Here is a 17285-nt window from a genome sequence, read left to right as displayed (position 1 = left end):
CAAAAATTGAAGGCTCCCCGTGCGTGGGTTGCCGGCCCGGGCGAGTGCTGGATGGCGACTGACTAACCTCCCTGGCCGCCGGGGCCAGGGAGGGGGAAAATTCCGCGGGAAAACTGCGGAGCGCGGGAAGGTGACTTCGGCCAGTTTTGTGAATTATACCCTTTTAACATATGATCATTTAATTAACATTAATTATTGAATGGTTTAGATTTCTTAGTTTTTGTTTATATTATGAAATGCTTGAGAAACAATACCCTTGCGCAGTGCCACACCCGGCCGGGCGCTTTGCACACGTAGGAGGCCGTGACTGACGTCACGCCGTTCGGGGCACTGCACTACATTGCGCGCGCGGGCGCGTTCGGGGCGCGGCACTTATCAGGTGTTGAGGACACATAACGGCCTGTGCTCTCAGAGGGAGCACTGACGGCGGCGTCAATATATTATGTATTCTGACTTGACAATGTCTATTGCACTCTGTGTTTAACGACAATAAAGATTATGATTATGATTATGATTATGATTATACCCGCTCTCTTTAGTTCCATTTCGGACATTGTATTGCCCAAACATCACATTACAGCAGCATAACATGGCTTGCACGACTGTATTTTTGTTTCAATGTACACTGCCTCGGTCTATCAATTTTCTACTGTTCTTTACCTACTTCCCTTTCTTCTTCTTCTTGTATCTTTAAAATATTTAATTCCCACAAATACTCCCTGTTTTTTTAATACAATAAATATATCAAACAACCGAAAATAATTACATCAATGTCATTTTATAAATAAAATTACTTAGAAATGTGTCTTTATATACATTTCCTGATATTTACTTTTTTAGTTGGATTTTTCTTTTGCTTTTTTATAATGCATAATCCATGTTGAAATAATAAAATCGTATATTATGATAATGATTTTTCGTTTAATAATTTGACAAAAATATTAACTATTGCAAACAAAAATAAATATAAAATTAATGAAATATTAATTTAAAGTTTGATCAAAAAAATAATTTTCACTTATTTGTTTTGGCGGGTAAGGAAATATAATTTTCTATTGGTTCAACTAGAAGCGCCAAGTTGTTTACCGCCATATTGGAAATTGTGGTGTGCGCTGAAATGTCTTCGGATAAAGATAGTGTGAAGGACGAAGATGTCAAGGTACCGGGATACAATGTTTGCAGTATTAAATTATTTTCTTTTATTTTACGATTTATTTACGGGGTTACTTTATTATCATTAATAATAGCACATGCAAAACCTGTATTGTTGATGGCTTGTTCTTAATGTTTACCAAGATGGCGAAGGCGGGTTCTCGTAAACCGTTAGTAGAAAACGCGGGAGTGTAGTTGTGGTTTTGGGCTTGCGTGTTTGGTGGTGTTTGCAAGTTGATAACCATTATGAAGGTGTTAAGTTTTATTTAGTACTATACTTAAGAAATGTTGGTGTCAGGGAGGTGGTATTTAAGAGGTTATGTTATTATTAAGGTGGTTTTAGCGATAAATATATCGCGGGAGTGTGGTGATTCAAAGTAAATTCACATTTTAGTCAGTAACAGTATCTTAAATTTTTTGGACTATGTTTTCAAAATACATGCTTTATTAAAGAAAGATTATTTTCTGTTTATATCCTGTATGATACTTTTTATGGGGCGTTTGAAAACTTTAATTAATAAATTTAATGCACTGACAAATCATAAGGTACAAACTATATTAAAAATCTTTATTGTAAACTTGAATTGACCATATTTAATTTTTGTTACTTTTTGAATTTTCTATTTTGGCATTTAAGTAGTTATCAAAGATGTTATTTTGATTAGGATTATAAAAATTCCATACTGCAAAGCTGGTGCACTGCATATAAACGTAGCACAATAAGTAAAGTTTAGCCGCTAGCACAGAGATAGTGCATCTCAATGCAGCCGCAGACAATTATTGTACTGATCCACAATGCCCATGTCACAATGAAACTGCTGATTCCCTGCTGGGTAAATTTTGACAGTAGCTTCTTGGAAATTAGTTTATTAAACAAAAAATTTTTTAACCACACGTAGGATTAATGCGAAGTGATGATTGTAGTACCTCACTGATTAAAAAAAAGGATTTACCTACCAATTACAGCTAACCTAACCACTGTTCACCTGAATTCACAGTAGATTAAATGTAGGCAATAATGATGTAACAAATGTTAAATTTTAGGAATTTTCAAATGTGAATATCTGTTGCTTATTTAACGAATGTGAATATTCAATTTTCAAATCCTTGGTTGGTATGAATTGTTGGCACGAATGATGCTCGCCTTAGCATCACCTGCTGGTACTAGGCCTACCGGTGAATCAACTCATTTTTCACAGTTTGCGTCTTTGGAATTTACTAAATAATCTGGTCTTTTGTTTATTTAATATCAGATTGAAAACTGGAACAATTGAAATTTGAAGTTAGTGTGTGATTAGTGATTTGTTAAGATGAATAAATAAAATTCTAGGGAAATTTAGTTATTGCACACTTTCCAATGCTAAGCTAGAGGCAACTTGTGTAACAGTGAATATTCACGATAAGGAATAACTACAATGGCTATGAGAAATTATTTGAAATCAATGCATAAAACCGAGTTATGTGAACTAGGAAAATGCGGAAAAGGAAAACAAAATGCAGTTAGAACACTTGCTTTGACCTCCTCTTCCCACCAAATGGCATTAAACAGATGTCACTTCTGGAATGTGTATGACAGATAAAAGATTTAAGAGAAGAATATGTTTTTGTTATTATTTTTTTTATTTTCTAGTGAAAAGTTGATTAATGTTTTTAGTGCTAAGTTTCAAGCTTTATTTCCCATTGCCTGATGTTTAAGTAAAGACTGATTAAAAATATAATTTAATTTATTTATTAACTAGTTATCTTTTTTTAAAAAAAGGCGTATGAAAAAACCTTTTTATTAAAACTGCTAAGAAATTAATAATTTGGTCATATTTAATATTATTTTCACAAATAAAATGTTTTTCTGGTATATTTGCAAAATATTTGCATGAATTTTGTGAACACAAATGTTAAGAAATATAAGAATATATGTAAATATTCATTACATCAATAGTAGGTAACCAAACCTTTGATGTTATACTATATCATGTATTCTACCAAACATAACATGGTAAATATGTAGTTTAGCGGTATTTGTGAAAAAAAAAATGTTAAAATTAGAAAATACTTAAGGAGTTGTCGAATTTTTTAATTTTCATCGTTGGGCGATATTTGTTAAAAAAAATTAAAAATTCCGCAAATACTTTTATTCTATGCTCTTTAACTTCCACTTTTCATTAAACCCGACGGAGATAAGAAATTCCAAATACTTAAGGAGATATCGCAGTTCTTATTTTGCATACAAGACCTGTGTTTATCATTCGACCGCCGCCATTTTTTTATTTTGCAGTGTGTTCGTGAATGCCTAATTAATAATTAAAATGGTCAATTAGGTCAGGTCAGTTACATTATAAATACTTTAAAACTAAACAACCATTAAAATTAATGCACATTATTTTTAATGTCCACTTAGTTTGAAAGTATTTATAATTTAGCTGACCTGACCTGACCTAATTGACCATTTTAATTATTAATTAGGCATTCACGAACACACGACAAAATAACCAAAATTGCGACGGTCAAATGATTACACAGGTCTTCTATAGCAAAATTAAGAACGGCAATATCTCCTAACATATATGGAATTTCTTAACTCCGCCAGCTTTAATGAAAAGAGAAATTTAAAGAGCATATAATAAAAGTATTTTCAGATTTTTAACATTTTTTTTTTTCCGCAAATACCGCTCAACTGGATATTTACCCATAACATATAAACCTAATCAATGACCCATTGAAACAGTAAACTTCTTGAAGTATTTCATGGCTCTCTTAATATGTTTTAAAAAATATTCATTGGCGTTCCCAATACGTTCAGTTGTAATTTGAAAACCTTTTTCCTTAAATCAAACCATATTAGTACCTATTTTGTTTGTAATAAGCAATGACTTTCACTATTTACTCTCTTTCCTGCCATAGGTGAATGTAGGTATGTCATGTAAGGCATGTAGCTTGTAAATTATTAGTTTTTTTTTTTTTTTTTGACATTAGAGTATATGTTTGAGTATTTTGATATAATAGGATTATCAAAACATTTTATAATTATTGACTTATCACCTGTTATTATGCTTAGCAAACCTTTGATTGGTTCATGTCATTTTGATCCATAACAACTGATAATAGTGCACGATGCAGATTGGAACTGGTCGGTACGCCACTCTAATTGAAATTAACTAAAGCTGTCAACATGGCCTTGGCCATCCAGATACCAAATCATCATCGGCAGATGTTCGTAGTAGGAACTTTGTAATTATTTGTAGCAGTAGATAAAATATATTTTCAAGATATATTAGCCTGTATCAAGTATAGCTTGTGTATGAGCTTTTCTATTTGTACCTATGTATTTTATGGTAATTTTGTTCATAACATTATGTACATGAATATTTTATTTAATAGTATTATTAAAAATTACAGTTACTTATAAATAAATGTATGGAGTCTACAAATTCCTATTGCACATGTCACTAATTTTATTAGTCAGTAATGTCTAAAAGTTTTCAATGATCATCAGCAGCTACCAAATGCAAATCAGCAAATTCCTCTTGGCTTTATTTCCCTTAGCAGATATGGTTAATTGTTGAAAAAATGTTCATGCTCTAGCCACTATGTTTATCGCAACATTTTATGCTTTTTAGGTTTCCTGGGGCCCTATGTTTGAGTTTTTAGTTGCACATGAGTTCGAAGTCATGTGGTATTATCTCGAACAGAACAGAATGCAGTTTTCGTATGCTGGAACCATTCTGTGGAACCATCATGTGTGACTAGACCGTTTTTGTAATGGAAGTCGACTTATCTGCACCCTTCAGTTTGGCCATCTTGCATGTGGAATCTGAAAAAAATGCTTGCTATCATGAAAAATGCTTTTGAAGAGAGAGAGCTGCTCCGAATAAATGGATAGATATTGCACAGATTTGTCAGAACCATTTAGATATAACAATTAATTAAATTATTCATCTTGAGTAATAATTCTGCTAGGAATATTGTGTGCAATCTGAGATCTACGATATGTGATTTCTAAAAATTAACTTTTAGGTCATTCCATATGAAATCAACCAGAGGCCTTAAGAGTGAGCGATAGTAAAAATTTTTTCTGCATATTGGAATGAAATTTTGTCAAAAGTTTTATTTAGCTACTGTTGTTGTCTGTACGTAGTTTCGAAATTTTTCATAACATTTTAATTGAGATATTAAACATTAAGTTTTAACAATTTAAAGCAGTTTTATACAGAATTTTAAAAAGTCTCGTGTCTGACGCGTTGACTATATATACATGTAACCTTCTTGTTTACTAAAATAAAATTTCTTGTTAATAGGTGCATAAATTCTATCATAAAATAATTAAATTATAAATATCTGCATAATGCAGAATAGCAGTCTTTTATGAAATCGCCTCTTACACGTTACTAACATATTGTATAGAGATGGGATGAAGCCCTTATAGAGACAAAGCACCATGTATATTTGTTAAGGCTAAAATACGTCAGAGCTATATCTGGGAAAGCCAAATGAAGATCAGTTAATGTTACCAATTTTTCACACGTAGCAAGTGCAGACGTCTGTGAAACTATTTCCACATAAGTTCGTATTCGACGAATCAAAATGTAAGTTAAACTATTATACAGTAGAAAGAATACTGCATCGTTTGATACCTAACATATGTCTGTGCACTGCCTGGAAACTCTAATCGAAGGTTAGTTAAAAGTCCAATTTCGCGTTGTTTTTCGAATTTTACACGCAGCCGTTTAAAAATAATACGCGCTGAAGAGCGCTGAACAGTGCTGCTAAGGATTGAGCAGCGGGAACTTCCCTGAACCAGGTACTACCTGCTCGTAGTGGGGTCTGGCGAGACCGCGCTAAGCCGCTTATCTCTTTTCAAGATCAGGAAAGGGGGCAGTGCCTTGTTACCTGCCTCTTTCTGACCACTGAACCATGGAAGTGCAGAGTGTATCAGTGCTGTCGTTCTAGTTCCTTGTGCCAGCTGAAAGAAACTTGCATCAACAGCTTCTATGTTCAAAGAGATAATTAGTAATCATATTGAATTATTTATAATTAATTTTTATTAACGTTACCTTATTTTTCCCTGTTCACTTACAATTTTGTTTATCTCACACATCTGCCTCCCTACTCTCAGTACGCCTTCATGGCCAGTGACAGTAAACCTTGTTATCATTAAAGCCCGTTATGTAATGACACGCAAACGTAAACGCAAGACGACCATTTACGGTACTCCGTCAGCTCGTTCTACAGAGTACGGATTTCACAGAAACATAACAAAACTTGCGCCAATAAGCGTAAAAAATACTGACGTCAGCAACATCATTGTAAACAAGATCAAACGTGAAATTTTAAACATGCATCGGTTTTTATGTTTAGTTTACGTTGAATTGTGCATGATGACTTCTGTTTTATGCATTTAACTAGTCAAACGGCTTATAATTAGAGACGTCTGAATTTCGCGAATAGATTTCTTGACTGGTTGTATTGCATATCACTGCATCTCGTATTCACGTAACTGATTAGGTGCTTGTTACTCGCGCGTCTGGGCACTTAAATATGTATATGTCAAATATCGTACCACACGAACGGTAATGTATGATTAATCACTTACTGTAATTTTTACATCTCGGAATGCATTTATACACAACACATTCGGCTTCGTTTTGATAAAACTTAAACAATTAGCTTGTCTGTATTTCACGGTAAATTTATCAATGTACTGAAATGTCACTTTTGGTTTTAAATAAATAAGTTTTATATATCACACTGTATAAAAACATAAAATTGTGTGAATTAGCACATAACAAACAAGGTAAACAACCTAGATTTCATAAAATCATTTCTACATCCACCGGTTTTAAAGTCACGATGTATGTAGACTAACCGACATGCCGAAGGCATTACTTGTTGGAATTTCGCGCTTAATCTAGCTCTAAAACTAAATATTTCCATTCGTTAAAAGTGTGCCGCAAATATGCTTCTGTTTGTTTATTGACATTTTTTTTTCACTTGAGCCATTATCATTACCTAGCCTTTTTTCGCCGTTCAAAACTGGTATTCCCGAAAGAGAGGTGTACACCAAACTAGACTTTTTTGATATTCCAGACAGAAAAAATTACGTCTTAAATAATAAAGCGGAAATAACTAGCAAATACATAAATATCGTATGGGGAGGGTACCTGAGGGTAGGGTATCGTACCCCGTGTGCAGACTTGTTATTGGGCGCCTGTAGGCATCTGCGTGCCCTAAGGGATGAAAGCAATGAAGTCCTGCAATGGCGAAGCGCTTGAATGAGTGGGGCGGTGGAAACGGGAGATCCCCGAGAAACCCCGCCAGCCACGAAATCGGAACGATTCCTACGTGCGAAATTCCGGGCTTCTGGTCCGCTGGGATCGAACCCAGATCGCTTTGGTGGGAGGCGAGGGGTCTGACCCATCGACCACCGCGGACCCTAATATTCAAAAACAAGAATAAAATGGACATGCACATGGTATACGTAGTGATAAAATAGTGCATTGCTATTAGCTGCATGGAAGAACGCATGCACAAGAGTTCGGCATTGCCCATTTCTCCATCTCTCTTACACTTGCGGATGCGAATATGTGTACACTTACGTGTGAATGTAGAACGAACTTAAAGGGTCTTACGTTTCCCTTTTCGTGATACGTATACGTTTGCGTGTCACGGTCAAACGGGCCTAATCATTACTTGCATAGCTGTTTCATAAATAAGTAGGTATATACTTAAACTCCCTTGCTCAGAAAACTGCTCGTAACTAAATAGGCACTTCGTTAACGATGCTAAGACTTTGCTGCAACTATTTTAGTATACAACTTGTATTTTAGTTAAATTTATTAACATTTCTGAATGCGTACTGCTATATTTTCGTAAAATTATTATCACACACGTGATGTCACGGAAGTTGTTATTATGGCATAGTTGTAATGCACGTGTTACTGAAGTCTCTATTGTTTTATATAATCATCCTAACTACACTATTAATTTCAACGACAGTTTGTCATTTATTTGGAAAAATTTTTTATCTTGGTTTTCATCTGAAATAAGTGCATATGGCCTGAACACTGGCGAAGTACACTGCTTTCAAATAACACTACAACAATTTAAATTACAAAAATTACAATTAAAACTTGTTTATATATCTGGTTTTTACTAAAAATACGTTAATGGAATTTTAAAGAAAATAGACCCTAGTTAACTTTAAAGAAACCGCGTCTCCATGAAGATTCGAACCACAAAACATTTTTCTCTATATTAATCTATACACTGCTAACTAAACATACCCCAGAACAAATGAACAGGTAGCACCAAAACGAAAATATTAAACAGAATTAGCATAAAATGTACAAAACAAAAAAGTTTGTTTTACAATAGCATAAAAATTACAATATACAATAAGCGCGGATGTGAGTGTCTTATAGTGCCTGGTTGTAATACTACTATAACAACCACGATTTAGTTAATTATTTTGGACAACGCCATTTATGTTTTGAACTGTTAGTCATCTAAAAACCTCCGAAAACCAAATAAATAAATAAAATATTAACAACAGAAAAAAATAATTTAAAAGAAAAACAAGACTGAGTCAGATGTATTCGAACACAGTCTGAACCAGCAAGGAAAATAAAAATAAATATGGACAATACAACGAAAACATCACAGACCAAATATTTAACCTCAAAAACACTAGAGAGCACAAGAATTCCGTGAAAGGAACTTATTAAAAAAAATGTATTAAACACAGACGAACACAGTGGACATACAGTGAGACAGATTGGATGCAAGCAGACAGAAAAGCTGGACAACGCAGCAAACACATAAAGACAACGATGAAAAAAAAAATTCTGTGAACAACACAACGACGACAGCACTAACGAACACAGAAGTTTTTCAATAACATCAGGCACAAACAGTTTGTTTGTGCCTGATGGCGGGAACAGATGTTAGTTCCCGAAACGTCGCAACCTCTGTCATTGAAAAACTTCTGTGTTTGTTAGTGCTGTCGTCGTTGTGTTGTCCATAGTATGCTCGGTTCGCCCACGCTTTGTTATAATAAGTCCTATAGCATCGATCATACAATTCCGTATTCCTGTAGCTGTCTCGCCAGATGCGCAAAACTGGCATGAGTTTTCAAGAAATGATATAACCACAGAACATTTTTGAAAAGCAGCATAATTATAAATCGGCCCCTTTGCATTACCGTTATTATATTGAGGAAAATACATTTCGTGAAAACAGATTTTTTTTTTTTTTGCGGCAACCAATAAATAGCTTGTGACTAAACGAATGTAGCACTAACAAACAGTTCAGTGATTGAGTAAATATTATCAATGTTACATATTATCAACAGCGTACCAAGCTGCTAAGTTGGTTTATATTGTACTATTAGCCCCGCCTCGAAGCTTAGTCGTGTCCCGATGAACCATTTCGTGTTATTGTGATTGTGTTTTGATGCAGTGTTCAGGGCCGCCGAGAGGGGGGAGCAAAAGGGGCAAATGCCCAGGGGCCCGGTAGCCTTAGGGGCCCGGGCGCCCGGCTGGGAAGTGGAAAATAAATGGCTGGAAAAACATTTTTCCCCTGCTATTAAAACATCTTGTACTATATGTGTGTGTGTGTTTTATGTGTTCCTGTGTAACATTCAGTTCACACCAAAATGGGAACGCCAGGTACGAGCACAATAGGTTTGCTTGGTCCAGTACACCCCCTCCTCTTGGGGTCAGTGCCATTTAGACTCGCCCTTCTGAAGTAAAGAATGTGGTGATGGGCCCTGGCTGGAGGGGGTGTCATGGAGATATCTAATGAAATGAAACATCTCAAATCAATTAATGTTTCAAATATTGGTCCAAACCAGTTGAAACAAATGAAGCTTTTAAACACACTATGGAGATTAAAATTGGATAGTTTATTTCCAAACGTGTGTATCGCTGTTCGAGTGTTCTGCACAATTCCCGTGACAGTTTCCGAAGCGAAGGGTCCTTCAGCAAAATGAAGGAAATAAAAAATGTACATCGCTCATCCATGTCTCAGGAAGGGATTAGTGGGCTCACCTTGCTTGCCTTAGAGCCTGATCTCGCTCGGTCATTGAACTACGACGATGTAATTAACGATTTTGCTTTGAAAAAGGCACGGAAAACAGATTTGTTGTGATTACTTCTGAACTATTTAATTGTTTGTAAATCAATATTATTGAGTAGCATAATCCTTTTAAATGCATTATATGTTTAAAATTTTAAATAATATACTACAGTGTATGATTATTCTGAATGTAGTGTTTCGATATGAAGTAATGACTGTTCTGTCGTAAAACATTTTGCAGTGTTATTAAATTTAGACATTTTTATATAGTATATGACATTTGAATTATGTTTTAGTAGGATGTAAAATATATATATCATTGTTATTTAAAATGCACGTCATTTATGATTTTACATCGAACTAAGGGTATTAAATTAATTTGTATTAATTATCAATATGTATTACAAATTTTTCAATGTAATGAACGTGGTTCAATGTGTTTCATATTTTCGAAATAATAAAATTTATTATTACTTAAATTATTTTAATAATATTTATATTTAGAATAAATTATTATACTTACGTATTTTAAACACTCATATTATAATGCAATTTCTGATTACCATTTAAGATTTTTTTAGCAGAATATACATCAAAATTAAATATTATTTGTATATTGATGGGATTAACAATGTAAAAGTGCACTGAGATAATACATGCAAATGCTCTCTTTTTTGCGTAACTAGGAAATCGTTATGTATGTGCAAATGAAGGATGCAATTTTATGATACCATATATATTTATGGTATAAGTAGTACGTAGTAGTGGTATGGAAAAAAAAAGGAAGGGGGCCTACTACCCCAGCTGTCCAGGGGCCCACAAATTCTCTCAGCGGCCCTGGCAGTGTTTACCATTTCCTTGCCTTGAACTTATACTTGCAACATTGCACTTATTCACTGTCACAATAAAATAATTCACCTCCCTTCAATAAGTTGACAAAATTAGATTTAAATACATATGCAGAACTCACAATCTACTGGACCAATCACTTGCAACACTGACTGCAACGGATGCTTTCATAGTTCTGTCTGGCCGTTCATTAATATGATAACGGTAGTGTGCAAATTAAAACAGACCGAGATGTCTGACTGAATTTAAATCTGCACAGTACTGTATTGTAAATTAAAACTTTTCTGAAGCAAGCATTTGAAAGCATCATGGAGAATTACGTAACGGAAGTTAAAGACAAAAGTTCTTAAAATGCTTATTTACCAATTTTATTTCAGTTCAAAAAAGCTAGTGTTCCACTAGTTCTTATATTTTTTAATTTTTGTGACATGATAAAGTTATATTATTACAATGCTGTTTACGTACTGTATTGAAGTGACTCAACTTAAAGATTAAAGCAGTGTTAATGTTGTTAATCTTGCTACTCTTTCGCCATAAATTGTAATCTCCATCATCAGGGTAACAGCCATGGTACAAAGAGTGGGAAGGTATACCGTGTAGGTCAGTGGTGAGGGCATATAGTTGAATAAGTAACAATCTAGAGCCACTACGCTGCCAGGAACATGGCAGATTAGATTTTGTCCGTCATCACTCCTCGTTAATATGCCGCACTGTGCGTTCTATAATGGACGTAAAGTTTTTATCATTTCTGAAAGACGTTGGGTTTGCGAAGACAATATATATATATGTGTGTAAGAGAAGAGACACTGTTAACGTGATCACAGGTTATCACATATTGTGATCGTTGGAACGTTATCAACAGCACTCATAAAAATTAGAGTTGAATTCATTGTTTAATAACTTGCGTAAGTGGTAGTATTTCTTTGGTTTATTTATGTTAGTTCTACACCTTTGCATTACAATATCAAGGGAATGTTCGTAATTATATATATATATATATATATATATATATATATATATATATATATATATATATATATATATATATATATATATATACATACACACACACACACACACACCTAAACTCATGCCGTTACAAGCTTTTGGCTTCAAATGGTATATAGTCTATCCCATGAACGAGTGTAGGCCTACTTCTTTACATCTCGTAAAAGTAATTTTAAAAACTAAACGTAGTACCTATTTTATATTCGCAAATATATGATATAACTTGCCACAGGGACGATTAAAGGTGAAACGATGTAAACAGCAAAAGTAACAAAGTAATTTGAAAATAATGATGTCTAAGTGGATGAATAAATAAAAAATTTATGAGTAGGGTACACGAGTCTCATACCCCGAGGGCAGACTTGTAACTGGGCGCCCGTTGTCATCTGCATGCCCTGAAGGATGCAGAAGCGACGGAATGAGAAGGGCGGGGGGAACGGGAGATCCCCGGCAACGTCAGAATGCAAAAAATCTCGGATCGCCTTTCGAAGAAATATTGTCTGTTTTGCATCATGTCGCTAAAATAATGACGTAGTCCTCTTAACAACTATATTTCCATTTTGCCTTCATTATTTTCCCTTATGCCTAAACAATTAATATTGAGCGAATAAACTCCAACTGGTTCAAACACAACTTCCAAATATGCATTCGAAATATTTAAAGGTACACATTTTCGTACAAGAAAGTTTGAAGTGTGTACTGACCACATTTTGGTTGGATGCTAGGTTCACCATAGGCTCATTCACGCAATTTAACTACCACATCATTAATTATACGTTTTGTTACAAATTATTTGTATTATTTGTGTTAATACAATATCATAATTTACCACGTATATTTACAATTGGGAGATTTTTGCTAGCAGACTGACTATTGAAATGATGATGTTTTGTTTTCGATTTGCTCTGCAACTAAAACACTAGAAAAAAACAAATGGAATTGACAACAAAAATGCATTTATTTACACACCGAATTTTGGTATGTTACTTTACTACTTTAATTAAGGATGATAAGCTGAGGTCGCAACGAGACCTTTGCGTTTTTTTATCTTTCTTTATCATGTGCTTATTATAACACAGAAATTGAATTCAGTTTATGAAATTTTATGCCCAGAAACTTTGTTTAACGTATTTCGTTTACAACAAGACTACAGACTATGTCAAACTATGTCAATATATTACAATTGATAACTGGCACGATGGTGTACTCTGAAAAATTACGATTTTAAATTAAAACAATGGCTGAACCTAACATGGTAATTTTCCATTTAAAACAATACGACGACAACATATAAATATTGTCAGCATACTTGTTATGTTACTTAACAAATATATCATATTTAATTTATGTAATTTTGTGATAAATTCATGCAAAACTAATGATAACAATACATTTGGTTCTACAATATGTGATCCAACGAGTTACATCTTTGCTTAACATGTTTCTTCGCCAATTTCAGGCCAACCACACATAAGGAAAATTCAGTTTGGTGTTTACAAACAGATTCAGTTAAAATGTCTTTCTTGCATATTTACTTTTACAATACAAACTTACAACTATGTACTGAAAATACTTTCCTCCCCTTCTTTTTTCAAATGCACATTTGTCGATGTTTTAAGATTTCATGGAAAACGAAACAAACATAAAATTTTAATAGTTTATTTTGAGTAATATTATTATTTAAAATAGGATTTAAACAATGCTCCCTCAAAACTGTTTACACGTAATTTGCAGAGCTAGACGAATAAACAATTTTACCTTTAGAATGAATTTTTATATTTTATGTAGTACGCATTACTTTTAATCCTAATTCTATACGCAACTTTTCACGAAATTTTTATTCACAGCATATTTATTACTACTGACACAATTTACACTGATTGTTATTAGGTAAATTTCAAGTAAATGCTACCTTTTGTAGCCGAACCCACGGTGTGAATTATGGGAAATTTTTATATAGTTTTTCGTTTCATGGTCCATAGACCTCAAATACAATTTGTGGACACGATAACTGCCGCAGTTTTTTACCAATCACTTCTAAACTGATAAATAAGTTCTGACAGTGGAAACTTTCAATCAAGTTCGTTAATAGACAATATCTGACCAAAGTGGTAGAATTGGGGAAGGTTTTCCTAAAACCCGAAAAATCGCTATAACTCCCATAATATGAGAAATATCATATTCGTTTGAACGTATTAAAATTTGAATTTCGGTCTTAGCTATTTTTTTATACCACCAACCATAACTGCAGGGGGTTGATAAAACAAGGGTTTGAGGACAATAAAAAAATCATAGCTCCCAATGTAGGCACAACTTCGGATCTATGAAATTTTGTATTATTGTTATAATTTTTATCTCAAACGTTTGTCTAAAACATTTTTGGATTAGAGAAACGTTTTCTGAAAGGGGTCAAAAAATAAGGGCGAATTATTAAAAATAATTCATAAAGCGCCCTTAGTAGAAACACTACCAAATCTGTACAAATGTTTTGTTAATCTTTTAATTTTGATCTAAAAATTTAGTCTAAAATATTTTTTGATTAGACGAACTGTTTTAAAGGGGTTATATAAATATGGGTTAGTTATAAAAAACCATTACTCCCTTAGAAGAAACACTATCAAATCAGTTCAAATTTTTTGTAAAACTTATAATTTTGTTCTAAAATTATTTTTTACGAGACGAGCCAATATTGCAAGGGGTTAAAAAAACAAGAGTTGGAGAAGGAAAAAAAAATCATAGCAAGGGCACAACTTTGGATCCGTACGATTTTTGTATTAATTTAATAATTATAATCTTAAACTTATGTGTAGAAAAAATTTTGATTACACAAAAATAGCTGCAAGGGACTGAAAAAAGAGTGGTATAATTAAAAAAAAATTACAGTTCCCTTCTTAGGCATACCATAAAATCCGTTCAAACTGTGCTTAAATCTTATAATATTCATCCAAAACATTTTGTCTAAGAACATTCTTGATAATACAAACCATTGCTGCAAGGGGTTTTGAAAACTTTGGTATGGAATATGAGAATAATTAAAAGCTCTTTATCATGTACTCTATGGAATTAATTTTTGTTTTTGTTTACATTTTTAGTGTTGCAAATATTTTTCTAAGTAAATTTTATGTTACAAACCATTACTGCGTGGGGTGGGAATAAAAACGATAGAAATATAAAAAATGTTATTACTTTTTTAACAAATATTTTTATAAAACTTTAGAAACTTTTCCTAAAACGTTAAGCTGAAATAATTGTTGATAAAAAGAACAATAAAAACCGAAGTTGGGATTATAAAAAACAATACCTAACCTTAATAAGTATCAATTTAATCTAATTTTATTTTTATTACCTTTTTTTAATATTACCTTAAACCTTTGTCCAAAGGATATTTGTGTACGACCACGTATTAGTGGCAAGGATGAAAAGTAGTTTTTGAAGGTTGAAAACAATTACATAACTACTTAGTAGGTACAATATTAAATTCGTTTAGACATTAAATGCTGAATGTATTGAGTTGTGAAAAAACATTAAAAATAGTTTCGCTGTCTGGAATGCAAGAAAATGTTTAGTCGGACATTTTTTAATATTGGGTAAAATATCTATAATAGGATGTTATGTACATTAAGTTTTTAAAATGTTCCAGGAGTTTGTAAAAATCTTCAAATCACTTTCACTTTGAAATCTACGTACGCCTGTAGGCTTTGTTGAAATAGATTGTTTATATCTATTTACAGATGCACACGAGATAGTAACACAAATGAATCATCCAGTGTCAACAAGTTACCAATTCCAAATTAATATGTTTCAAAAGGTATCTAATATCAATACAAACTTTTAATATATTATCTTCGAAATATATCTTTTGACTTTTTTTTAAATAGATGTTTCCTAATGCATAATGATAAACACAATAAAAACAAATTTAATTGGAAAATTAGTAAATTCACTTTGAAAAAGTTAATGCATAAAGTGGCTAACTTACATTCTGCACTTAACGATTCAAATGTTGTTAGGTGTTTTACATTACCTGGAAGACATATATTAATATTATACAAATTGAAACCAAATAACAAAATTTGCTTCTTCGTTTTGCAGATGACGTGCCTTATAACATGTATATTTTCTTTGAAATTCTATCCAAATCGGCTGCAACAAAAGACCTAACTATAAAATGTATTCAGCAATATTTTTGTTTTAAATTACAGCATTTTAAAACAGATGTTGAAACTTATAAAATTTTTATTTCTATAAATTTAGCAATATTATGCACGCAGAAAAAATTCTCTTTTCTTTATTTAAAATACTTCGCAATGAAAAATCAGATACATCAAGTCACGGTTAGCTTTTTTAAGGCCTCGTAGGTTTATTATATATATTTAAATGAAATTATTTACATTAAGAAGATTAACGGATATTATTGTTGGCAAAACAGTTCACAATTATACTGACAAATTTGGACGTCGTTTGACTAAATGGTTTTTGATTTATGGCGAGTTGAGTTTGACAGATCAGAAATAGCGGACCCGCAAACACACTCCTTGCGCCTTACACAGCCCAGCTAAGTCGCAGGACGAGTTCGCTCCCCCCTCCCCAACCTTTCCTGATTTGCTCTTCATAACGGCCCAACCCTGCCCCAACCGCTCTAGCTAGACACAGTGACTGCAGCTAATCCTGCTTGATTGACAGCAGCTACCCAGGTACGACAGTGCCCTCTATGAAAAGATTCTGGAACTGTTTGCAAGTCTATTTCGTGGCCTCCGTGGCTCCTCCACGATTTTGTCATTTCCTCCTTCCGCCTCCGACCAGTCGCTCACTCTTAACCTCTACACCTTAGATTTTCATGTTTTTTTGTATAATGGTAATATCAACTAAATACATTATAAATCTATTTTTTTTTGTAAAAAAAAATTTCAAGTAGTTTTTTTGTATAAATATTTGAAAATTGCAAAAATAGCCAATTTTAGCAATGTTTTGGATCACTCAAATACTTGTAGGTTTCCAACCAATGGTGCTAGAAGGCTGTTTGACAGCTAATTTTAAAGGTCATTGAATGGGCTTCAATTTGATATGGTACATGACAAACTTCAAAAAAACAAAACTTTATTAATTGTATTTAAAAATTTTCATATTGAATTTCTAAAAAAACACCATTTTTGATTTTTTTTTTTTTTTTTTAAAGTATGTTATTCCTACATATATTGGTTAGATTT

At 33.1% G+C, this 17285-nt stretch overlaps 1 protein-coding gene across 2 annotated transcripts in view; it reads left to right on the top strand.

Moving 5' to 3' along the window:
- Positions 1-1053: 1053 nt before the first annotated feature.
- Positions 1054-17285, top strand: part of LOC134528103 (protein DEK) — a 50291-nt gene continuing 34059 nt past the window's right edge. The window contains exon 1 of one of the 2 annotated variants that reach the window (XM_063361364.1): positions 1054-1159. In XM_063361364.1, coding sequence (XP_063217434.1) covers positions 1118-1159 — 42 coding nt within the window. In that variant the 5' untranslated portion in view covers positions 1054-1117. Of the gene's footprint in view, positions 1160-1231; positions 1405-17285 lie in introns of those variants that run through there. The other variant, XM_063361365.1, reaches the window with a different exon arrangement.

The sequence above is a fragment of the Bacillus rossius genome, chromosome 1 (assembly GCF_032445375.1).
Source record: "Bacillus rossius redtenbacheri isolate Brsri chromosome 1, Brsri_v3, whole genome shotgun sequence".
Taxonomy (NCBI): Eukaryota; Metazoa; Arthropoda; class Insecta; order Phasmatodea; family Bacillidae; genus Bacillus; species Bacillus rossius.
The sequence above is the reverse complement of the archived record's forward strand: the minus strand, read 5'-3'. Positions and strand labels throughout refer to the sequence as shown.